Source organism: Bemisia tabaci, chromosome 8 (assembly GCF_918797505.1).
Source record: "Bemisia tabaci chromosome 8, PGI_BMITA_v3".
Lineage (NCBI taxonomy): Eukaryota > Metazoa > Arthropoda > Insecta > Hemiptera > Aleyrodidae > Bemisia > Bemisia tabaci.
Window position 1 is genome coordinate 6,858,167 of NC_092800.1, and position 26,466 is coordinate 6,884,632.

Consider the following 26,466-nt stretch of genomic DNA (forward strand, 5'->3'; position numbering starts at 1 on the left):
CTCATAATATCGAACGGGAATAATATGAATGTATTCTGCAGATCCCTCTCCATCAGCGAAGAACATGAGTGAAACTACTGAACTGTGGGCGGTGCCTTGGAAGATTTACTTGAATTTCTAGAAATGTTCGATGCTTTCCCAAGAAGAGTGAGGGAGAGATGGCAGGAGAGAAAGAGGCGCAGATACTTGATAAAATAACGTCTGAAAATCGACCAATCAAAAGTCTTAGAGCAGACTTCAGAGGAGTTGAGAGTCGCTTATGAGAATATTTTCGTACTCTCGTGTGGTTGCAGGATTGTTTCTCTTCGTTCATTTGATACTGTGATTGTTTTTCATTTTAAGTGCCGTGTACTCATTTACTCAAGCCTTTTGCCAAAAAAGACTTGTTTAAATTTTTATATGTTCCCTGTGGTAGTTTTTTCATAGATTTAGTAATGACTATACTCGTAATTTTTGTGTCATCGATACGTTACTGTTTTGTACGCGCCTGAGTCAAAAATAGTGTGTTCATTATGCCGATTTAAATAAATTTCCAAGAAGCATCTACATTAAATCGGTGAAAAAGGTTTTTTTTTTTCATTTAGATCATGAAGTTTCAAAGGGTAGCTGTGCCATATTTAAATAACTGTCAATTATGAAGATGTTTCGCGGAGGGTATTTTTTCTTCTCTTCATTTTTTTTTTCTTTTGCGAGTTTTAATTACCTATGACCCTCGTTTTTCTTGTTAGAGTTTTAATAAAACTTGAGCACTACTAAACAATACGACTCTAGTGAAGAGATAGCGGAAAACTAGGGGCCTTCAGGTGATAATTTATCATTGGATCTCTTCACCATTCACCTATCTTCGGAAAATATTATTCGTAAGTGTAATTAGTTTTAAATTTTATTATATTTTTCAGTTCTGTGTGCAATGCGCACCATGTAAGCATGAATGATTGACGTTCTCAATCTTGCTATAAAATCGTTAAGTACATTTTTACATATAACGCATATAATTACATATAATTTTTACATACATTATGAGCTCTCTCTTTTAGCAACAATATGTTAGCTTATTGTATTTTAAGCTGCAAGCTATCTGGAATTTTCTCACCCTTGAGGTAAAAGAAATTGATATTTAGTCCAATGTAATAAATCTCTATATGGCGTAAGAATTTAATCAACTTACTTCACAGATGCTGATGTGCTCTCATTAAAATTTCATCAAAAGCTCCGTGGAGAAATTTAAACGTAAATCGGGTAATCATTGGGTAAACAAAAATTAGTGCGCCCTAAAATTGAGGGATTTCCTCACATGTATTGTGTATATCAAAATGAGACAGGACATTTTTCTTCCAAAGGATAATTTAATCCCAAACTCCTATTTTTTGCGGATATGTTCCCTTGCTACAGACCATCAAAAAGCGACGAAACGCTCCGTTCCGTTTCGTTTCAGTCTTGGCCTGAAGTTTGAAATAAATGCCGGTTTTCTGAATTTTTGATTCTTATTGGTCCAATCGCTCCCGGCCAGACAAATGCAAAGAGTCTATTGGACAAATGAGAGTCGGGTATGAAAATCTTTTCATTTTTTGATCGTTCTTTTGCCGAAGCGGGCCAAAGAGCGCGCAAAGCGCCCTTTGGGGTTGGGCCGCGTAGCGGCCAGGGGGCATAGTCCCCTAGTATTTGTCTAATATTCGATGAATGTTTTGATAGAGTATTTTAGAATTCTGCCTTTCCGATCAATTCTTCTCACCATCTCCCCGGTTATCCGCAATTTATAATTTTCTGCGGTAGCTCTCAATCATCACAGCTTCTCGAGACTTCCTGCATTATAAACCCTAAAGTCTAAAAACTCGAAAAATGGGCATTAGCGGTTTCCGCACTTTAGGTTTTAAGACTTTTATTTGTTAAAAAAAAAAAAAAAAAAAAAAAACGTGCGTCATGCTCAGAGCTCCCACTATTTTTAAGCACAATTTTAATCAGGTTTAAGAATATTTCGTGTCATTGAAGAGAAATAATAGAGCGATGCAGCGCTCTTATTTGAACGACAGTATGTGCAGAAAGCAACAATTGATGGCCTCCCACGGGGAACTAAGTTCTGAGTTGAGGACCGGTGAGTCAACACTCATGAATTCGAGATTATCTCCGTACTTACCTTAACAATACTTGACACGTCTCATCTCTTCTGAAGTACATCCGACTTCAGATACTTAACATGAGATGCGGTGACCCATCGCGGCACCGGGGTTCATTTGCCATTATCATTAGTTTAGACCTCTTAACTTAGGACTCCTCCATGTGACTAACGATGGTACTTATTTACGCTGAGCGCAAATAGAAAATCATGCCCCCCCCCCCCCCCAAGCGCTTGCCCGTAAGAAGTCTCAGCCTCAACGGTTTTTTTATTACTTAATTGCACATTAAATTGCCTATTTTGGGCCGTTCTAAATCATCTGAAATAGCGAACATCAGAGATGACTCTTTTTTCTGAAAATTCGGTACCCACTTTTGATGAGAGAAAATAGGTTTACTCGTGGAATTTTGACGAGAGAGAATGGGTTTACTCGTGGAATTTTGATGAGAAAGCGTGCGGCCAGCAGAATTTTATGCATGAATATGGGGGGAAACAATTTCATGCACAACTTTTTGAATGAACTACACGGTTTTCATTCGTTCATTTTTAATAACATAATACTGCATAGAAACTATGAAAGCTTATATTTTTTGAAGAATGAAACAGAAAAGTTTAAGAGTGGTTTCATTGGTTTTTTCGTGAAATTTCCTTTCGTAAACACCCCTTGAAATTGAGATGGTCAAACATCAAAATTTGAAATTTAAGCGAAAAATGTCATTTTCGACATCTTCTATTAGCTCACTCCACTATGGGACGTGAAAGGTGGATAAGTGAGGGAAAAAGTCATTTTTGGGTAAACCATTTATATTTGTCCCTTACTCACGTTCAAAGATACTTATTCCTTCATTGACATCTAGTTTCCTCAAAAATACATAAATAACTTCTATCTCTATGTACCGCAAACAGATGCTCCTGCAGATTCGGCCAAAACCCTGCAGAGGGCAGCAAACATGGACCTTGCTGCTATTTGTAGGGATGCTACTACTTACTATCTTCCTCCTGTTCAGCACGAAGCCGCAGAGAACATCTTCAAATTTGATGAAATTGTTCGAGAACCACAACCAACCCGTCGAGGACCTGGACCATGCCATGAATCCCTTCGCAGGAATAAACAACGAGACAGGTGCTGTTCTTTGATACTTTAAACTGTGACTAATAATACAAAACTTCGATCCCAATACAAAAAGATCCATTATCTTCACCCAATCCCTCATCTCTATCACTCATATACTCGATACTATAGAAATAAGTAATTAGACTGTTATTACTTTTGTACTCCTTTATTCATGAGTTGAAATCCATAATATCCATAAAACCTGTATGAAATTACAAAGACACTGCGGCCTATGAAAAGAACCCTTTGCATGGCCCGCAAGACAGCGTTTTGATTCACCGAATTTTCTCCCAGTTGACTAGAATAAAAAAAGGAGGAAAAAAATCTCATTCATGAGTTAAAATCCATAATATATCCATAAAACCTGTATGAAATTACAAAGACACTGCGGCCTATGAAAAGAACCCTTTGCATGACCTACAAGACAGCGTTTTAATTCACCAAATTTTCTACCAGTTGACTAGAAAAAAAAAGAAAAGAAAAAACATCTCATTCCGTGCAGGAGCTAAAATCCCATAATGACGAAGTATATCCATAAAAACCCCACATGAAATCACGAAGACAGTGCGACTGATGAAAAGAGCCCTTGCATGGCGTACAAGACAGCGTTTGATTCACCGAATTTTCTCCCAGTTGACTAGAATAAAAAAGGAGGAAAAAACATCTCATTCATGAGTTAAAATCCATAATATATCCATAAAACCTGTATGAAATCACGAAGACAGTGCGACTGATGAAAAGAGCCCTTTGCATGGCGTACAAGACAGCGTTTTGATTCACCGAATTTTCTCCCAGTTGACTAGAAAAAAAAGGAAAGAAAAAACATCTCATTCATGAGCTAAAATCCATAATATATCCATAAAACCTGCATGAAATCACGAAGGACAGTGCGACTGATGAAAAGAGCCCTTTGCATGGCGTACAAGACAGCGTTTTGATTCACCGAATTTTCTCCCAGTTGACTAGAATAAAAAAGGAGAAAAAAAACATCTCATTCATGAGCTAAAATCCATAATATATCCATAAAACCTGCATGAAATCACGAAGACAGTGCGACTGATGAAAAGAGCCCTTTGCATGACAGCAAGACAGCGTTTTGATTCACCGAATTTTCTCCCAGTTGACTAGAAAAAAAAGGAGAAAAAAATCTCATCGTCCTTGGGCAGATCTAGATTTGCCCGCTCCACCTCCACAACGCCTCATTTTCCATTCCTCGTATTATATTCCTTGTTCCTAATCATCGCCAATCTCATTCAACAGGCGCCGACCACCCGATCGTCCCAAACATCGTCCACTTCATCCTCTTCGAGGACCCCCAGATGAGCTTCATGCACTTCGTCTGTGTCCTGGCCGCGCTCCGCAACCAGCGCCCCGACCGCATCTACTTCCACACGAACGTGGCGCCCTCTGGCAACTACTGGGAGCGGCTCCTCAAGCTCGGGCCCTTCACCGAGCGGCTCGTCCTGCGGCACATGGAGATGCCGACCGAGATCTTCCACCAGAGGATCCGGCCGCGCTGGCGTGTCTTCCACGGCGGCGACATCGCCCGGATCCGCGTGCTCATGCAGTACGGTGGCATCTTCCTCGATAACGACTCCTATGTCGTCAGGAGCCTCGATTTCTTCCGCAGGTTCGAGATGACTCTCGGCTGGGACGAGAATCAGTTCCTTGGTTAGTATTCTATGGTTTTATAGTTTTTTTCCCTCTTGAATAGTCTTAGAATGTAAGGATTCGACTGCCCCCAAGTCAACAACTTGTAAAGGACTTTGCAATTTTTTTGGTCAACAAAAGGTGTATTTTTACTTTCTCGCTCCCATAGGGTAGAGAGGAAGTATTGTCATCCTCCAAGAAAAAAAAAAAAAAAAGTTGAAATTTCATCATTTCTAGACGTTTTAAGGTCCCAGGAGTAAAAATAACCATACTTGGAAAAATGTGTGTCCGTCCGCCCGACGTCCCCCAAATCTGTCTACAGCGATATCTCAGAATCTATCTGTTCGATTTCATTCAAAATTTTTTGAACCTGCAACTAACATAGGCACAGCTCGGAAAATTGGAAGGCGTGGTATTACAAAGAAAAAACTATTTGACACTGAGAAGAAGAGGCCGTTGTTTTTTGCGATTCAGGAGCCTCGATTTCTTCCGAAGGTTCGAAATGACTATCGGCTGGGACAAGAATCAGTTCCTTGGTTAGTGTTCTATGATTTTAAAGTATTTTTCCTTCGTTAGTCTTAGAATGTAGGGATTCGACTGATTCGCAGTCAACAACGTGTAAAGTACCCTGCAATTTTTTTTGGTCAACAAAAGGTGTATTTTTTTGAAACTGCAACTAACAGAGGCACAGCTCGGAAAATTGGAAGGCGTAGTATTACAAAGAAAAAACTATTTGACACTGAGAAGGAGAAGCCGTTGTCTTCGCGAATGGAAAGGCCGTAACTACTCAGTGTCGGGACGTCAAACCTGAAGTATGGTCAACCAATCAGAGCCGCCGTCGATCGGCCGAAGTTGCGTGAGCGGCGCGTTTGAATCTCAGTGGAAACGATTTTCGGTTTCTAGTAGTGCTTAACTTTTATTTCCGGACTTGCTTTCTCGACATACTTTCTCGTGACAGGCCGGTTATTACATCACATATTAATAAAAAGGCAAGTTCACAATGTATCATCTAACGTGCCTGGTTTACGTCATCTTCACTCGTAATACGAGGAATGGATATCCCTCAGGGAGCCCTCTTCCTTAACAATACAGGACTAGTTGTAGAGCTTGAAGCCTTCTTAGTGCACTACGACAAAGTAAAATACCTCTCTGTAGGAGTCAAAATTGGGTTCCACACAGTAAAAACCAACAACATAAAACAATGCTCAGCTAATTCTAGCTTATCAGAGTTACTGAGATTGAAGTAATCTCTTTTCTAAACACCATACCGACACATTTTAACAGAGTCTCACAGGGGTATTGCGAAGATGGTTTACTGGATTCTTACTTGGAGGGTAGTAGAGGGAAGAGATCGGTGGTTGCAGCCGGGGTTGCCTGCTGGTATTGGACTTTACCATTACATTAGTATGGGAGATATTAAGGAACATCTAGCCAAGGTGGATAAGCACTTGGAGAAACTAGATGGAAATTTTATGGCGCTTGATAAGTATGATCACCAGTGCCAGTCAGTAGAGGAGGATGTGACACGGAAAATATGGCATGGGGAAGAGAACCTTGAAAAAATCCTAAATGATCTTGGGTGTGAAGATTTGTCAGGGGTTGTTGAGTTGAACACAAAGAAAGGCAATGAGCAATATTGCGATAACAACAGAGGTGTATCGGTCATAGGAACCTTGAGCAAGGTCCACGGTAAAATTCTCAAGGCAAAGGTCGAAGAGGTTGGAGGTTTGGGCCCTACTACTTTATTACTTTAATACAGAAAAGATATCCTCGGAGAGCTCTAAGTGAAATGGGATGAGTTTGTATCTAATAAGACGATCCGTCACCTCCTGCGCCTACTCTGAAGAGAACCATCAAAAAATTATCGTTCAGGTATGCCGAGAGGCTCATTGTCAGTGGACGCCCGAACTCCCGAAGCCTGTATCATTCATGTACTTACAAATATGTCCATAATTTACCTAAATTTAAGTTGCACATATATCCCGCTAGCCCCTGTCCTGGGGGTGTCCTCACTAATATTCTCAGTTTTTCATTTTTCAATTGTAATGTAAATATTCCTATTTCTTCCCAGAGGGCAAATTCATGCTTATCGATAAAAAAAAAATTAAAAGTAAAAAAAAAAAAATGAAAAATATACTACTCCGACTGTGAGTTGATTTCCACCATGACACCAACATTGCAATCGAGTTTGATCTCCCTGAAACTCATTGGAGAACTTCTCACCCGTAGGCAGATCCTTCACACGTGGGATTTTTTTCGGAAATATTGGTAAAATTTGAAAACCGCATGCCAATATGATAGAGATTGCGACTCCACTCCACCACAACGATCACAATCACCATCTCTTAGCACTCTGAAAGATAAATATTCTGAATTATCCTCAGCTCACTCAAATTCGACAATGATCAGTGGTTTCAACTGACGAAAGGAAAAATTAGCGGGTTCATCGTTCATCGTCCATTCCGACCCTCAAAACCCCTCCAGACAAACGAAATATTTCCTTTCAGTTCGATAATCCTATGGTTACAAAATAATGTAAAATACAATAAAATATCAACGAATGGGTTCACAGGGCTAAAAAGCAGAATATAAACACAGCGAGGGCGTTTCGGGCCAGTTACGTGCTCATTGCCCATTTTCAACTAGAGCAAAAGGTAAGATTTAAAAAATTAAAACAAGAAAATGAGCATGCAACTGACCGAGGTAGGAATCAGTGTAAACATATTTTTAGCCTTTTTTCATGGGCTGTTTTTTAGCCTTGGAAACCCAATTGTTTTTTATTTTTTGCATTTCATATCGTTATGAATTCGGGCTAATATGTTGTTTCTCTCTTATCAAAATAATGTGATAACTAAAATATAGGACAGTGGATCGAACGAATATAAAAGCATAAGCTAGAGGGCTCTTGATGCTTGATGTAAGTTATTATACGTACAGTAGAGTCTCCTGTGGTTGGTTTAGTTAGGAGGTTTAGCAGTAGCATATCACTCTTATATCACATGTAATATCGGTGATAAGCGGCCCACATCAACAGTGTGATAAGTAAAACGTGGCACGGAATTTAAGGCTAGATTTTTTCAAAAAAAGAAGTATGTCGTGTAGTGCATGTATGAACTTTCGAGAGTTGCTAATTTTCTCCAATCAAATATCTATTCTTGAGGAGTTGTGAATATTTTCTCTTGAAATTTTCAGCTAAATTAGATCCGCAATCATGAAGAAAATTATCCGGAAATTTGAACGAAGATTCACAAGTTCTCCTGAAAAATTTGTATTTTATCAAAGAAAACTTCGCAACTGACGAAGGTTCATACGGCGATGTTCCTTAGCACGGCAGAATAAACGCAGGGAAGCTCGGTGCCTAAGTACGGTAACATTGCAAATGTCAACATCGTTAATGAAGTAAATAATTAAAATCCAAATAATTACCATTTTACCACCAGTATTATTTTCTGACGGAAATACGGAATGAAATTCGAAACTGCGGTGGAAATCCTGCCCAGGATTCTGAGTTTCAGTTTGCTACATTCCAAAGGCTTGTTTCCACATTGTATTCTTCTCATCGTGTATCATGTTCAAGCTGTCCTCTCACCCTTTGATGACTTATACATTGTGTTTTCCATATTCTATCCGCTACCTTATTGTACGTTTTATTATATAATTATTTTATCCGATCACCCTCCATCCTTTATCCTTTCATTCCTCTTCATCTTCTACCCGTGGGTAGAAGATGGTTTTCTAAGCCTTGGTTTTCAATTTCACAACAGAAATATGCAGCACCAAAACGCACAACACAATCATTGGTTCTGATACCAATCATGATAACGTGAACAAACGTTGCTTTCAACATGTTTTCTTAACAAGAAAAAAATCATGGACTCGAAAATATTTTACACTACGACTTAAAATACATCTCCACACAAAAATCACGCAAGACGGGCACTGTTGGAATGAAAGAGTGGAATATGGGTTCCGAAGGTTAAAGACAGTGAAAGACCGAGAAAAATGTATGAACAGGACTTATATAGGTTTGACGACAGTAACTGATGTGATTGTGGCGTAATCGTTTTATCAAAGGGATCATCAGGAGGCAATAGTCTCTCTTCACTGATATAAACCGCAGAGATGTAACATGCTTTGATAATGAACCAGAGGTTAATGACCAACTCGATGCACAGAAGAAAAAACAATCGCAGTCTAAATAAAGTTCATGTCCGATTTCAGACCCAACCTAAATGTTTAATCTAAGTTACAATATTACCACGAAGGTAACATTGTCTAAGTTACAATGTTACCACAGGCATTATAACGTAGACTAGAAGAAGTTGGGCCTGAAATTAGAGATGGAAAATGCAGCGCTACGATTCCGTCTTCATGGCTTAGCTCAGAAAAATAAAATAAAATCTGTACAAACGTCAAAATCCAACAGAGATATAATATCTCTTGAAAATGCACTGTGGGAAGGAACCTAACCGCTTACTGAAAGATACCGTCACCCTCTGGTCAAAATATCACAAGATCCATGCGACGTTTAAAAATTTCCGCCGTCGTTTCATTTTTTGGCTACGATTGAATAGCGCGAATACCCCCTCTTTTATCTCTTTGGACATGCATAATTGCACAGAATTGCACGAGGATCTCTGGTACTGAAAACTCACATGTTTGCGCGAATATTCAATATTCATCCAGGAAGCGTTAATCTGGCAACCTTGGTAGTGTTTGGTAGATAGCTACATCGTGGAAGACTGTTCATTCTCTATTCAATTACAGGCATGTCTCTCTTCGATGGATAGCCCTCGCAGCACGAATGGCCCAGAGAGCTTTCGTAGACATTTAAAAAGTGAACTAGGGGCCTCTGGCCACCAACCACTGAAAAAAAACTACACGAAAAAAATCGTAGAGCAACGTTCAAGTTTTTTAAGAGATGCGAATGGATTGAAAACCCGACGGGTGCACCCGAAAGAAAGCGTGTATTTATCTCTGATTGCAACGTTATGCACCACTTTCATGTTTTATTTTTAATATATGTTTTTAAAAAGCTACACACAGCTTTTCTGAAAAGTTTCCGCGAATTTACCTAAATGATCTCAAATAAAAGTATCGAAAAGTTCGACGCGATCTTTTCGTTCGTTCTATTTTCTCTTAATGTAACCAAAACATAATTAAATATCATCTGAGTTTCTGAATCGTTACAGTGAGGATACATATTTCCCCTTTAATTATGGTAAAACCTTGAGCAGAAAGTAAAAAATGATGACTCGCGGTCCAACAGCATTCCTATACATTCTTGTAGACGCTAATATTCGTTTCAGGTCAACAGACCGACTGCACTGCGTTTGGCGCAATGCGAGAAGTATTCTTGCAGTCTTGTAGGCGCTGATATGGGCCGACTGTTTAGCGCGATGCGTGAGGTATTCCTACAGTCTTGCAGGCGCTAATATACGTTTAAACGCCGACTGCACTGTTTGGCGCGATTATTCGAACTCCCATTACTATAATCGTGGCATCGAATAATAGAGGCCCATGTTGTATTTTGACACCGCATAAGCATTTCAACGTTGCCTCGTTTCTCTCGATTAAATATTTGTTTCCGAGAAAAGTTAGGTAAGTGGTTTATACCCTCGACCAATATTCAATGATATCACTTCATTTATCATCAGAGGGTAAGACATCCATGATTTGTCAACAATCTAACCTAAACTAGCGTAACATGATAATGCTCTTACTTTCCAATTGTTTCCTGTTTTGCCAAACCTCTACCTTAAATTAACTTCATTTTAAAATTCGCGCATTCCCGTAGCAAATGTTATGATTTCTATTCGCGCAATCCTTGTGCCTTTTTCGCACAACCTTAATATTTTCTTAAACCTTTCGCGCAATTCTGGACTACCGCATTTTTTTACTGAGTAATTGTTCAGCGGAACTTTCCGAGAATTTCACTGAATTTTCTTTGTGCTGTCGATGAAAGTCAGTGAAAGTTTCAAACAGATTCAACCAACAATTTCCCTGTAAAAAATAAAACGGCGGTGGAAATTTTTGAACTTCGCGTGGCGCTTGTGATACTTCGGCGGAGGGTGAGGATATCACGGAAAAAATTAAATTGCTGATTTAACAATTCAATTGCTAAAAAAAAGTGACTGCAATATTTCAAGTAGATTTCACGACACACAAATGCTACTTTAACCACCCCGTGGTTAAATTAGCAAACAATTGTGGTTAAAATAGCATTTTCGTGTTGTGAAATCTACGTTGAAATATTGTGGTCACTTTTTTCAGCAATTTAATTGTTAAATCAGCGATTTAATTTTTTCCGTGATTAAATGGACGTATGTAGGTACGCCAATAGGAACTATGTGCATAGGGTTCGCGTGCAATATAGTTCCTTTCAGCATAAATACGTCCAATGTGTCCATACTTTCAAAAGCAACCCACATGGAAAAAAGTTAAATGTTGATTTAGCATTTATACTGTTAAAAAGATGTCCGACAAGTTTCAAATGCTGATTTCACATTACAAAAATGCTAACATAACATTTTAATTTGTGCGTTTTGCAGTGGGCGTAGTTACGTTAGCATTTGTTAAAATGTAAAATCAGCATTTGAAACTTGTCGGACATCTTTTTAACAGTATAAAATGCTAAATCAACATTTAATTTCTTTCCGTGATGTAAAAAACCTGATTCTGTTGGCAGGCTCTCAGATCCTCATCGCGCACAAGGACGCCAGATTTTTATACCGGTGGCTACACTCCTACGACAAGGCGTACAACTCGAAGCGGTGGTACTACAACGCGGGCGAGCTGCCGACCACGTCTGTTCTGCACCACCACCCGGAGCTCGTCCATCGCGTCAAGGTCCTTTTCGGGAACGACCTGAAATTCAGGTACAAGCTCTTCAGGCAGTACTGGCCCGACTGGAGACAGCACTACACTTTCCACCTCCTCGCGCGGCACCTCGGGAAGCTCCGCAACATCTCGAGCGTCGCTACGTATCCCGTCGTCTTCGACGAGTACAACGTTCAAAATTATCCCATCACCTTCCGCGAGATGGCCAACGAGGTCCTCGATTTCGAGAAGCACCTTCTAAAAGGAGGCGACTTTTGAGACGTGAAAATACGAAACATCTAAGCGCAATCAGGTATTGTGAAAATACACGGAGAAAAAAACTTCGTGCGTGGGACCCGAAGTTTAGGTCATATGGATCTTTGAAATTTTCAGATTGAGCATCTGAACACTTAAGGTCCAGCTGTCGAGGTTCGGATCACACATCTGGAACTTCAGTTCTTACATCTGAAGTACTTTTTTTTGAAGTGTCCAATTCACGTCCCACTCAATTTTTCCTGCTGAAGCCGAATATGACCTCAGATTTTTTCTAGAAATTACACATTTTTCGAAAAATGGATTTTTCTGGAAAAAGTGTTTTTCAATGTAAAATCCCATATAAAAAAGATGGCTCTGTCGGCACGGGTTAATATTATCCGATTTGGCTGAAACTTGGCAGAAAGTGTTTTTTGATCACATGGAACAGTTCTAGGGGGTAAGACCAAAAAAATTCCGACATTGCCAAATTTGGGCCACCCTAGTGTACATGTACAACATACAGGTAGTGCGGTTTAATTGATTATTACCTATCGCAGTTTTCATCAGGCCATGGATGTTACGCCCAAACTCTCCATAAATTTAGGCTACACGATTCTCCTGTGTGTCCAGGTTGCAATATCGAATATCCGGGCGATCGACACCCCTAGGCGTACATTCTTTGAGTGTCCTACCTGGAAAAAAGATAGACAGGAGTTAGAAAAGACAAAATGTAAGATACACCCAGAAAATGTGATAAATGAAACTACTGTATACATAAATTTGTAAGACATGTCATAATTAGGAAGAACAAGATTTTGAACGCGAGAGTGTTGCCCCTGGCACACAATCAAACCTACCGATGTAATATCCGAGAGAATAGTACCGCAGGTAACGACTGTACATTATAGAAAATGATATTAATTAATCAAAACTGTAAATAAAGACTCGCACAAAGACTAATCACAGATACATTTAGAATAAGAATTATACGAATTGTAAGATATTCATTGAACATACTGTCTTTAAGTCATCAAATTGCACTTGATTTGTACAAATTCGTCTCTCCTCCAATGTAGGGTGGGGTCGCTGCCCGGCCCCATTCAATTCGTAAGAAAACAAATAAAATATTTTACAAAAAAAAAAAAAAAAAAAAAAAAAAAAAAAAAAAAAAAAAATGATAGTCTTGAAGTCGCTCCCATTAAAACAAAGTGAATATCCATTCCTTGCCGAAATTCGTTCTGAGGATCCACCGGGCTAATTTTCATGATTCCTGTGACTATTGATAAGAAATAACCCATGTTTCAGCCTGTTTTCTTTAGAATAACTCACAGGTGGCAAGCCGTATAAAGGGCGCGAAGCGCCTTCAGTGCCTCGGGCTGCGCAGTGGTCAGGGAGTGTACCCGAGACCACCCTTTAGTTTGATTATAACAAGGTAAACTTGACATGCAGTTTAAGTTCAAGTTGTTAGACTCCACCGAGCTATCGATAACGCAAGGGATTCTTTTGATGCACCCAGCGCTGACAAGACAAGAATGGAAGAGCAATAAAACCCCCACCGCCGGGGAGCAGGAGCTAAATGCTCCCGCCGGTGACTCGGAATGGAAGATATCTGAACTTTTTCTGTTAAAACTTTAACTGAGTTCCGGTTTCAAGGCTAAGCACTCTGGATAACCCCTCGAATTATAAAAAGTAAGTTGAAGAGATAAAAAGAAAGCTGTGAGAAACTTTTTAATGATATTATAACACGACAGTGTTGATGGAGTACGTCTGCAATTTCAACATTTCCACGGCGTAAAGCTGCTCTGAATGGGCGTCGCACTGGGGACCGAAACTGTAGGTTTCAGGATACGGGCGCAAGGTCACACTAAGGAAAAACATCGTATGAGCCATCAGGCGTTGCCACATCTCCCTTCATATATCACGAATTTTCGGAAATTTTTATACATATTTTTCCTCCGATTTTGCAGAGAGGTTTGTGGGTAATTTGATATAAAATATCCAATAATATTAAGAAAAAATATGCATGATTTCCTTCAAAATAAATCTTTTCTGAGAGTAAATGTGGCAACATTCGAATACTCTTACGGCATTTTTCCATAGCACGGAAGTGCTCTGCCGTGCTAAGGAAGAACGTCGTAAAAACATTCGAGAGTTGCCAAATTTCCCTTGATAAAACATGTATTTTAGACGGCATTCACGCACATTTTTCTTTGAAATTTTCAGATATTTTAGATTAACAAAATAGTCTGAAAATTTTGATGAAAAATATTCACAATTTTCTTAGTAAATTCGGTTTTAATGGAAGGGAACTTGGCAACGTCAGAGGGCTCATACGGCGTTTTTCCTTAGCACGGCAGTACAGCTTATTGTTCTAACCGGCTCACGAGTTGTGCGGATCGGATAGAATATGATTCTTTTGAATATCTCTCGGTGTTACACATGCCCAAAGGGTTGGGTCATCCGCCGTTATTTTTTTTTTATTTTTTTTTTTTATTTGTATTTTTTATTTTTTTTCTTGCTATATGATTTAATATACGAGTGAGCTGTTTTTTCTTCTCCATTTTGTGCCCGGTTCATAATTGCGCTGCATGAGTTTCACCTTTGTCTCGTGCTAGGTGTTACTTTAATATTTTACGTAAAATTAAAACAAGAGAGGTGGTCGTACAAACGTGAACAATGGAACTAGTAAAAGATTAAATGGATAGAACTAACCGGTTGCATATGTTAGATGACAGATATGAAAAAACGGTAAGTATTCACCGGATATCCGAAATAAAGTGGCAGTCGGGATGTTTATAGAATCCAAAATTTGAATAATTCGTGGGCTACTTGAAACGATGTAAAACTTCATTCAGTGAATGAAAAATAAACGTAAATGCTTTAAATACTTCTAATATTTACTGAAACTTTGATAGATGCGCATATGCAAAGCATTTGAACGGATATACTGCCGTGATGAGGAAAAACACCGTATGAAACTTCAAATTTTGCGAAATTGCCCCTGATGTTACATGCATTTTTGAGGAAAATTATGCATATTTCTCCTTGAAATTTTCAGATATTTTAGAATAAATAGCGAAAAAAATTGTCTGAAAATTTTAAGGAGGAATACTCAAAATTTTCCTAGTGCATTCGTTTTTAATTGAAGGTAAGTTGGAGAACTATGTTGCACAATCTTAGTAGCATTGGAAGTCTCATGTGCCCTTTTACTAAAAAAAGGCCTCAATTAAGTATTTTATTTGTTTATTTATTATATTTCATTTTTTTTTTTTTTTTTTTTTTTTTTTTTTTTTTTTTTTTACAAAGAAATGGATATGAATTCAATTTTGAAATATCCTTTATATTTTCTTCGTTGAATAAAGAATAGTCTTCAATAAAGAAAAAAAATCCCTTTAGTTCCATTTTTTTGCGAAAATAAATTCGACGAGTAAATTTCGAAACACCGTAATTGAGAAACGCATTCTAGAATCCTCGCTGCGGATAAATTGTATCACGCTTTTGATTCAGGTTTTTCTCAGACATCTGGCCTGCCTCTCTTAGTCATCTACAGTTAGGAAACAGACGGTTTCCCATCAAAAGGGGGAGCTTTTATTCTTTCACCTGCAACTTCCCTCCAGTGCCGGAGCGTGCTTTGCGATGTATCGATTGGTCCGCCATTTAAACCCACGGACAAGGATCGATAAACAGGGTGTTTGCAACGAACACTATAATAATCGAGTCTTCACCACGGCTTCAAATGGGAAAATATCGATAATCGATCATTCACTGCTTTTTTCAAAACTCTCGGACCGAGGCAATCTCCGAGTTCGAGGAAACACGTACGTAAACTCACATAAATTCAACCAGAGCAAGTTGCCAGAGTAAGCTGCAGGCTGGGAGAAAAGTCATTTCCCCCTGAAAAACCGCGCGTGAAATGTGATGATTTTCCGGAAAAAACAACTACACCGGACACGTATGCTGAGGGGTTGCTGAAAGGGATCGAGGCATATAAGGGCCATTTGTGGGACGAGTGTTTCGAGTACCTGCCCCTAACCTCCTCCCCCTGCTTTGCCCCCTTGAAGCCCCTCTCTAGTTAACATCGATGAGAAAGCACGCGTTTAGACGCACTTTGTCGCTACGTTGTAGCCAAATATTGAAGATAGTTATTTTGTGTACGTCAGAACAGGGAGGCATGAAACGTAAGAAAGAAATGAAAGATTGGACATTTCAGTGAAATATTTCATGAAATTTCACGAGGTTGTGAAATATTTCATATTTTTCAGGGGCTAGAATATGCAATCCGCATCAAACACACGAAAGTAGAAGAAAGTCACAATTTTTACATTTTGCAAAACAAGAAGGGGGACCGGTATTTTTTAATATCTTTCATAAATTTCTAAAATTTCAATATATTATTTTTCATGAAGTTTTGCCACCCTGTGTTAGAATAAATAATTATTCGAATAAATGAGGTAATGAATGTTGTCCCATTCTATCAGATAGAGAGAGGAGGATAGGAGAGAGGGGGACATTATGCTGTAATCAAACCTGATAGCGAGTCATTAAAACCTTCAGTGGCGAGGCGTGAATAATCGATTAACGATATTTCCCCATTTGAAGCCATGGTAAAGAATCGATTATAAGGTAATCATTGCGAACACCCTGTTTATCAATCCTTTTCTATAGGCTTCAATGGCAGACCAATCGATACATCGCAAAGTACGCCATACCACTGAAAACCTTAAGTCCACTGAAAAGTCAAAGTGGAGAAAAACTGCTTTCAAAATTGGACTGCATTTTGAAATTTGGACCTATAAATTCTGGCTCATCTGAAAAAACCCGTATGTGCATGGGGAAACTAATGGCACACACGTTGTTTTTAAACCGGGCTAGAATGTATAGTTCCAAATTGCAAAATGCAGTCCAATTAGTTTTTTCGAAAAAGTGAGGTATCGTATCTTACGTTCTACGGGAGTTTGAACTCTTTCTTTCGTCAGCACTAGGTATAATTAATTCTCCAGTTTTCCTTCCTCTTTCTCTTTTTTTATCATTGCTTCCTCTCATCTTTTTATTAATCTGTTTTCAGAAAATAGATGAGATTATCTAATAGCCAGTCCCAGCAAAATTTATAGCGTGGCATTTTCTAAAAACGCTTTTTCTTGTCAAGTGAATATCAAACAGAACACAACTTCGAGTCTCTATTGTGTAGATCAAGATAAACAGAATAGAGGGAAGGCACCACGAGATCAAACCGATAGATAGAGGTTTTTAGATTTATTTCTCACAATCACTCAATATCAGTGATTTTCATTCCTAAAATCACATCCACGTTAATTTTTTTGAATTCGAATTTTCGACAGGAGATAATGTGTGGCCGGGTAGGTTTTGCACGATTGGACGACCTCGAGACCCTACGTAAATTAGATGACTGCCCAAAAAATGAACACAGAGCTGATATTTTCATTCCAGAAAACTATTGACTCCTTAGAGTAGAGGCTATATAAACAGGGAATTGACTCTCGTCAAAAATACACAGGAGGAGGAAGAGAATGAGAGAGATGAAGAGGAGGAAGAGGTAAATAGAAGAAAAAATAGGAAGATGAAGAGGGAAAAGAGGTAAAAAGAAGAAAAAGAGGTAAAAATAAGAAAAAAAGGTACAAATAAGAAAAAAAGGTAAAACTAAGAAAAATAGGTAAAAATAAGAAAAAGAGGTAAAAAGAAGGAAAAGAGGTAAAAATAAGAAAAAAAGAGGAGAGCGATGAAGGAAAAGGGGTTAAAAAAGGGGGGAGAACAAAAGAGAGAAAATGCGTGGCTAGTCAGGCTTAAGATCACTCCTAACTTATGTTTTCGTTCCAAAATGTGACTTTGTGCCTTCCGTTTGAATTTAGTCCACATGATCGTCAGCCTGTTATTATTTTAAATACATGCTCAGTATGGCAACAAGGAATAGTACCCACGTGGAGGCACACGTGCTAGACGCACTCGGCGCCCCCGACGCCCGTCGTCCGTCGCCCCTGACGCCCACTTGACGAATAAATAGGGGCAGGGGTACGCACATAAACGTACACAAATACTTGACGCGCATATTTAATAGCCCCCTCTACTCTCGGTAATGTTGCCATATTTATCGGAAAACGTCTTCTTTACTTACGACCTCATATAAAATACCCGACTCTATACCGATAGGGGCAACTTCCAAATTCGACTTTCCCAAGCTCAAGCGGAAAAAAGTACATTATAAACTGCGCTTCAATGATACCATTTCCCAGAATGAATCCCAAAATGCGGAAAGTTTGCAATTTCTCGCAACTGTACTCAGAATTTTCAAAATTCCCGCTCTGAAAAAACGAGATGAGGGCTGGGCCCTAGAATTGCTTCACCTCCACCGCCACAGGGGCAGGCCCTGCGCGGGTAAGGCCCAGCCCTACCTGGACAGGGTCTAGCTCTCACAGGTAGGGCTGAACCCTGAAGCAGGTAGATTTGGGCTCTACGCGCGCCGGGCCTGCCCCTATGCCGGTGGAGGTGAAGCAATTTTACCTACCCGGTTAGGGCTGGGACCTTCGGTGCAGGTACCAGCCCTAAACTCGTTTTTTCCGTGCGTAATAACTCGGAATGTTCAGCTATTTTTGGAATTTTCTACGAGTCTCAAGTTTCTTTTCAGTTGCACTTCAGTGCTGCAGTTTCCCGGAATTAATACCGAAATTTGGAATTTTTGCAATTTTTCGGAACTTTACCCGGATTTTTAAAAATTTCCGAAATATCCCGGGATTTCTAGCCATTTTCGGAATTTTCTCGGATTTTGGGTTTTCTTTGTCAGTTCGATCAATTATTTGATCACAGTTACTGATTTTTTCCCCCAACAAAGATGATCTTTGGAATTGAATCCAGGCGTATTTCGGAAGTTTTCTCCGGCACTTTTAAAAGGCGGGATGGATTCCGGGAACCCTAGAACAACATAAATTGGGAGATCTTCTGCGCTCGGCTAGTGGTGCAATAACTGCACTCGTTTTCCCGCTCTCGTGTAATACTGCCGTGCTAAGGAACAATGCCGTATGAACATTCGAGAGTTTGAAATTTCAAAAAAAATATATTAAAAAAAAAAAAAAAAAAAAAAAAAAAAAAAAAAAAAAAAAAAAAAATTACATGATGCGTGAGTTTCTCCGCCAGGAGCTCTTGCCGCAAGAAATCTTTCACCACCCGCCCTCCGGGAGAGCCGCGGTGTGCTGCCAGCGCGGAGCGTTCACTGACGCCTTCAAACCTAACGGGATACCCTACGCATTGCGCAATGCTTGAAGTATCGCTTTAGGTTTGTAGGCGTCAGTGCGCGTTTCGAGCTGGCAGCGGCAGCACGCCGCGCCGCAGCATGCCATAAACTTGCCCACTATTAATAGGTGAGAGTGTTAAGATATAGGCAAATTGACATCAAATTCGAAATAAGCGACTCAAAAACACATCAGTTACGAAACTTTCGTGATCCTTTAGTCATTATCAAACTTATTCCCTCCTATTCTTAAATTTTGGACCATAGTGCGCCACGGGTGGGCGGTGGCTCATGAAATTCTCCTTGTGCTCAATCGTCACAAAGCTATTGAATAATTTGATGCATAATTTCAAAATTCCCGCTCATAAAAAAACAATAATCTACTTGAGTTAAATCGCACACACCAAATTTTACCGCAACAGCCTCTGTGATGTGAAAATATGACATTTGCATTCTCGACGCTTCGGCTCAGGTATTGCAAGTTGTTTACACTTATGAAAAATACAGGGTGGGAAAGGCACACTGCTTGATTGAGAGGCCTGCCGAAACTGGCGTGATGAGCTCTATGATTCAACTAGACATGTTTTTCTTTTGAACAGCAAATTCAATTTTTCCGAAACCAATGCTAAGTCAAACCGGCAATATTTTGGTTTGAATTTTGGACCTGGAAATTAGCATCTCTAAAATAACCTTTCCCTCTCAAATTTGCGTTCTTGGTGAATTTTGGACGAAAAATTTCCACCCAGCGACGCACAGTGGATCGTGTCGAGATGAGAAGTCGGGCAACATTTTAAAAATTTAAACGCTCCGTATAAACTCCGTTTATAAAAAAAACTTTGAGGTTCTAAAGGTGGCTCCATTCTTTCCTGCTGGAGGCACCCCTTGAAATTTAAAATGTGACGAAATGAACATACAAATTAGCAGTTTTAGTCAAAAATATCATATCCGACCTCACTAATTGACTCAATCCACTTTGCGACGATCTCTCACTTAATCCTTTTGATTTTCAGCGTTACGTACCACAGCGCTGAACTTCTCCCCCGTAACGTAGTGTCAGACCCTCCTCCCTTAGAACGTCACGCACATTATAAAAGGCCCTCATAATTCCGCGCAGCCATATTTATTTTCACGGTGAGCACATTCGGTAAATCCGAACAAAGCAAAGAAGACAGAAAAAAAGCCCGGAAAAAATTAATTCTGCCGGGCGAGCGAATCAGCAATGTGCGGACGTCCGACTTTGATGCAATAAATTTTCTGGTTCGTTGGGGCGAGTGCGTTATCTCCGCACGACTCGATTCCTTGCTCCCCCTCCCTCCCCTTCCCTCCCCTCCCTCCCCCTACCTCCCTTCGCACTCTTTTTTTGCCGCTCATCAGCTATCGATTTTGAATTAAAGCGGTACATCACTCATCAATCAACTCGGGGCGCCCGTCCGGTTCACTGTCCGTCAGTGGCGCGACATGAGCGATCGATTTTCGATACCTCCCCATTCGCAGCTATGATAATAAATCGATTATTAAGGTGTTCGCTGCGAACACACCGTTTATCGATACTTTCCCATAGTTTTAAATGGCAAATCAATCGATAAATCGCAAAGCACGCCACGCCACTGTTCACTGTCCGTTTTGAACAGAGTCCGCGGGAGAATTTGCGCGAGAGGGATGAGGGATGAAGGACGAGAGAGGGGTGGATGGGGCGAGGGGAGGGGGTCGCGATATACTCCCTGCGAGCACAAATGCGAGCTTATTGTTAGTTGGCCAAAGGGATTTCAAGTTTAGTTACATATGGACTCTTTTAGTCGTGCGTCATGAAACTCAACCGAACCCATCAATAGGACGTATTTATGCTAAAAGGAACTATGTGCATAGGACTTGCGTGAGACATAGTTCCTTTTAGCATAAATACGTCAAATACTGCCGTGCAGAGGAAAAATGCCGTATGAACCTTCGTCCGTTGCCAAATTTTCTTTTATTAAACACAAATTTTCAGGCAAACATGTGATTATTTCCCAATCAATTTTTCAGAGAGTTCTTTTACGAAATCAGATCTAAATTATTTGAAACAAGAGAAAATGCTCATAACACTCTTCTAAAATTAATATTTAACTGAAGGAAATTTTGCTGCGCTCGAATGTTCATACGGCTTTTTTCCTTAGCACGTCAGAATAGCCTGTTGCGAGTCAGTTCTCCGTAAAAACATATATGATTTTACCAAAATTTTTGTTTTACAAGAATTCATATAATCTAAACTACATCAAATTTTGCAATTTGCAAGGATTGCAGGATTGCATTTTGCAAGGATTGCAGGATTGCATTTTACAAAAAGGAACCAAGAGCATTCCAGTGGCGCTAAGATTGTGCAACTTTTTTTTACCTTGCAAGTATAAACTGATCATATAAACAAGTTTTATCCTTATTCCCACTGAACAATGAATTCAAGACGAAAATTACCTTTTTAAGTCTCATTTTTGCATGATTTTAGTTATTTTATTACTAAGAATGTAAGTTGCACAATCTTCGCAACATAGGCATGCTCTTGGTTCTTTTTTGCAAAATGCGATCCAAATGTTCCCCGGGCAATGAAAAACATAAAGATACCCACAAAGGATTCCGGTATCAAAAACTCGGGTCTGAAAGCTATACGATTTCGTCATCCTCCAAGATTCAGGCTGGTATTGTTTTCATAACTTGGCGCTTCACTTTGTAAACGCCACGGAAATTTCACTTAGTCGCGGATAAAGCCAACGTCTTATTTGTTGCTTGCCTCTAAAAAGTTTTTTTGTTCCTCTTAATGATGAAAAAAAGCACGATAACAAGAGGAGGGCATTAGAGGATTACGACGAGGCGAACAATATTCGTCAAGAGAGCCGCACATAAAACGGTCCAATTTATGACCCTGGAGAATGGGCCGTTATTTTATGTAAGTTTGACAGAAAATATCGAATTATACGAGACGAGAGAGCTTCAAAAACTCGTTGTAAAAAGTTCCACCCAACTTTTCCCCGGAGCCAGCGATACATGATTAAGTATTATTTTTTTTCTTTCGCGGCGCAACAAGAGTGAAATGTTTTGATTCAGGGAGATTGTCCCGTTTCCTTTTTTTCTTCCTCTCCACTCTCCAGGTCCGATTGCTTCGCTCGCCCTATATTCCGGAAAGTTTCGGGAATTAGGGGCTCAGCTGAGCAGAAAAATTGTTTCTCGAACTCCGTTGTCCGTCCCTCCGAAATCCCTCTCCCGCGTTCGTCCGATTCTTGAAAAATAAACAAATACGACGTTGAGGATATGATCTGATGAGCTCAGAGAGGAACGGGCCTTTTCTCTCCCTGATCTAAAATTGAATTAGGCACATATCGAACACGAGATAAGTATTTTGGTCGGCAGCAAACCTTAAAGCTTTGGAGAACTTGGTTTCGCACTGGAAAAAAAAGTCGCTTGGATCTAGAGTCCAGACTCTTAAAAACATCGACAAGAAAAAATACTCTTGATTCAATCGGATTTGGGCTTAAATTAAGAACGAAGTTTCTTAGTTTAAGCGAATTTCCTTTTGATTCAAGCAAAAAGCCGAGTGATTCAAGAGTATTTTTTCTTGTCATTGTTTTCAAGAGTCTGGACTCTAGATCCAACCAACTTTTTTTTTCCAGTGCGCCCAAAATATCAGGAGTATAATTCTAAGTTTGAACAGAGTCTATCATGAACATGAGGAAGAGTGCGTGGAAGAAGAAAATCACTGAAAACAAAATATGGTAGAGTTTACCGTACTCTGACACAGCGATACGAGTATAGTAATAAACACCAGACTCTATGGTAGAATTTACCATATTATGGTAAGAATTACTAGCGTTCTGGTGAATACTTCTATAATTCTGGTTATTTTCACCAAATAGTATCACTGTGTGAAAAATCAAGTAGACTAATAGTAAATGTTACAATACTTTATTTTTAGTGAAATGGAGAAAAACGCACAATAAAGTCGTTGTCTCCCGGACGAAGGAACGGAATTCCCTTCAATGGTCGCAAAATGGCTCAAACAATTTAACATTTAACAAGAATACACCTGTGCAATTTTTGTCGAAAATGTTTCTGATTTGTGCATAAAATCAGAAGAAAGATTAGTAAAATTTTCAGTTAGAAATGCCCGAAATTCTCTTGGTAAAAATGCGATGTACGTGAGAGAATTTGGCAACATTGAACTGTAGTTACGTTCTTTCGTAAGGAGAACGACGAAGGGTTCCCGATACAGTAACAAATTGCACTGTCGATTTTATGTGTTTTTAGAATTCTGTATTAACTATACGTACAGAATTTGAGGAAAATTGTTGGTGACAACAATGATTGAACTTCGGTTTGCGTGAAGTAGTAATGTTTTTAGCCCAAGTATTTTGAACGTGTGGTAAAAAAATACAAGCAAAACCTTCGGTTCCTGAGAACCAGTAACATTTTAGTTTCTGAAACCAAAGTTCGATCTCGAGACCGAGAACTTGATTGCCGGCTAAACCGGAAGATTCGATGTTCTGCATGAAATTACGCTTTTACGAATATAATTCCGAAGAACTCATGATTTAAATTATTTTCTATCTGATCCATCCTTAAAATTGATCTAGTCTTTCTCATTATATCTAATATGAATTGAATTCCACTAACTGAATTAAGTATTTAACTATAAATATGATGACTTTGGGATGGCATTTGAATCGAAACCTAGGCCCAAAAATCGAAGCTTTCCGGTAACAACTCTACGAGAATTGACGTATTCTGCAAGGGACTATGTGCATATGACGATCCCTGTTATGCGCATATCTAAGGTCTCAAGGCTCATGTTGAATACACATAGTTCCGTTGGCAGAAATAGTTCAACTATGGAATAGCCAACTCCCACAAGTATCGAGAGTTACGTACCTGATATCCATTTTCTCAACTCCTCAGCCCGTAAGCCATAAATTCGTTCGTCTTGCAACCCGTTAATCCCACACCTTCTGTCAAATTTACATCTCGTGCAGCATTTGCCATACTCCTCTGTTGTATGGGTGTAACTAAATCCAGGGATGAGCCTTACTTCCCATAAAACTCCTTGCATTACAGAGCTCACGCGAAAACGGATCCGCACCCTTACGTCGCAGCGACACATTAACAGCCCGCGCCGGAACGAAAACAAACGCCTGTCAAGTCGCAGTTATGCAATATGCAGTGTTCGTGCATTCGAGCCGCGGACTGGCGGAGCGTCTGAAACTTATTCTCGTCGCAATGAATACTTAATCGGTGACCCTTTTCTGTAGTCGCGGGGCTGCCAGGTCGAACGGGAGACGCGGGTGAGATCCACCAGGGGGCAGCACGATTCGGCAACCCCGCGAAATTGCCTCCGGTCTCGTTCTCTTAGGCTGTCGCGTTGAGAGTCAATTAGCCTATATTAACATCAGGTGTCAAACTTGTGACGTGGTTATTATCGGAGCTCCAGCCCGCAGCCATCAGACACCGAACGGGAAACCGTTGCAAGGTTTATCTCGAAGATATCGCTGCCGTGTCAAGGAGAAACGCCGTAAGAGCATTCGAATGTTGTCAAATTTACTCTCAGAACAAACTTGTTTTTAAGAAAAATTATTAATATTCTCCATTCAAATTTTCAGGTACTCTAGATCTATTTACGAATGAAAGTCTCTGAAAATTTGGGGAAAAAAACTCACAGGATTCTCTGAAAATACGTGATTTTTCGAAAGGAAGTTTGGCTACGTCTCAAGGCTCATACGGCGTTTTTCCTTAGCACGACAGATCGGGAACGGATAAAGTCTACGCCAGACGAAGGTTGCTCTGTCAAATGTTCCGTTAGGGAGACAATATTGTGCTTTCCTCTTGACAAATGTAGCTCATCCTCTCGTAATATTGTTGAATTTAAATAGAATGAACAGGAGAGAACTCGGTCACCGTATCTGAGCGGGATAGTATTCATTTGAGTGATCAAGCGATTGAAAATGAGGTTGATACTACGGATTTCTACACGTTAAAACAGAATAACGTTTTTCTTAACTCTTAGATACCCAAGCCGGGTCAACTTGACTCGCGGCTTGCTAAAAACACGTTTACCGTACTTGAAGCATTGCCGATTCACGCCTCGCACCATCGCGCCTTCAATTCTGCAGACGCAACACGGACATCCATCGAGCACGAATAGTTGTATCTCTGCGCCGTCGTTAACGCGCATCATTCACCTAGATCTGTTTCAGAATTGTGTCTGCTTCCGTTTGTCTTATTTGCACTGATGTTGAGCGCGGATGATCGATTATCGATATTTCCCCATTTGAAGCTATAGTAAAGAGTCGATTATGAAGTTGTTCGTTTTTCGATTTATCGATTTTCTCTTATATGTTTAAATGGCAGAATCGTCAATTTATCGAAAAGCACGCCGCGCCGCTGCCGGAGAGCGGGTGAAGGTGCAGCTGGGAGTGGGTCCGGTGATCCGTGAACCCGCTGAAACCGGTGAACCCGCTGAAACCCGGGCACGACGTAGGGGACCCGGCTCAATTCCCGCCCGATTCAATCCGGCTCCGACTGAAATCTCATTATGACGAGCGATTCGGTGGATCACGCCCTGTCGCAAATCCCGCCGCGCTAAATCAATAAAGACAGCAGGAGAAGAATCGCCACCGATAAAATCCTCCGCACCGAGGCCAGATTTGACACCTGGCTCGACCTTTTTTCCAGGCCGGGATGGGGTTGTGAAGAAAGGGTGCTTAGCCGAGAGATGACATATCTTGAAAAATGAAGACCGTATAATAGAGATTAAAAAATATTGAGGAATTGAGGGGCTTCATGGACAAGGCGCTTACGTGCAGTTTTTGAAAAAAATATAGACATTCATGAACACGGAAAAAAAGGATCAAAATCCCAACTGAATCAGTGAGAACGAAAACATACCAACTCGGAAAAATGAAAATAATCAAGACATACACAAAACTGCACAGGAGATGAAGAATTTAGTCCAAGAAAACGATTTTTAGTGCTGAAAGACAATTACTACAGGGCATTTTAAAGGTCTAAGATCAAAACTCATTGTCTTCCATGAAAATGTAACATTTTCTAGTTATCGAGTTGGTGTGTTTTCGTTCTCATTGATTCAACTATACTCCTAGCGATTTTTTGCCAGATATTAGAGTAGTTGCACAAGCCAGACGTACGGTTAAGTCAGCTGAAAGTGTGGTTGGATCAACCACCCCTCTAGCTGGTGCCCTCACAGTCAGCATAAGTGTGGTGGGATTAACTATATCACTGTCTGATGCCTTCACACTT

The 26,466-nt window shown here is 39.9% G+C and overlaps 3 protein-coding genes across 3 annotated transcripts in view; 2 read left to right on the forward strand and 1 right to left on the reverse strand.

The window, feature by feature from the left end:
* Positions 1-26,466, reverse strand: part of LOC140225303 (uncharacterized) — a gene marked incomplete in the record, with an annotated part of 187,734 nt that overhangs the window by 142,247 nt on the left and 19,021 nt on the right.
* LOC109037202 (uncharacterized) lies at positions 238-13,083 on the forward strand. Its single transcript, XM_019051742.2, has 4 exons — positions 238-860; positions 3,020-3,236; positions 4,488-4,898; positions 11,566-13,083. Exons 2-4 carry the CDS (start codon positions 3,020-3,022, stop codon positions 11,973-11,975), a joined length of 1,038 nt encoding a protein of 345 aa, XP_018907287.2. The 5' UTR covers positions 238-860; the 3' UTR covers positions 11,976-13,083.
* Positions 4,835-7,179, forward strand: LOC140225304 (uncharacterized). Its single transcript, XM_072303743.1, has 2 exons — positions 4,835-5,018; positions 5,532-7,179. Exon 2 carries the CDS (start codon positions 6,185-6,187, stop codon positions 6,629-6,631), a length of 447 nt encoding a protein of 148 aa, XP_072159844.1. The 5' UTR covers positions 4,835-5,018; positions 5,532-6,184; the 3' UTR covers positions 6,632-7,179.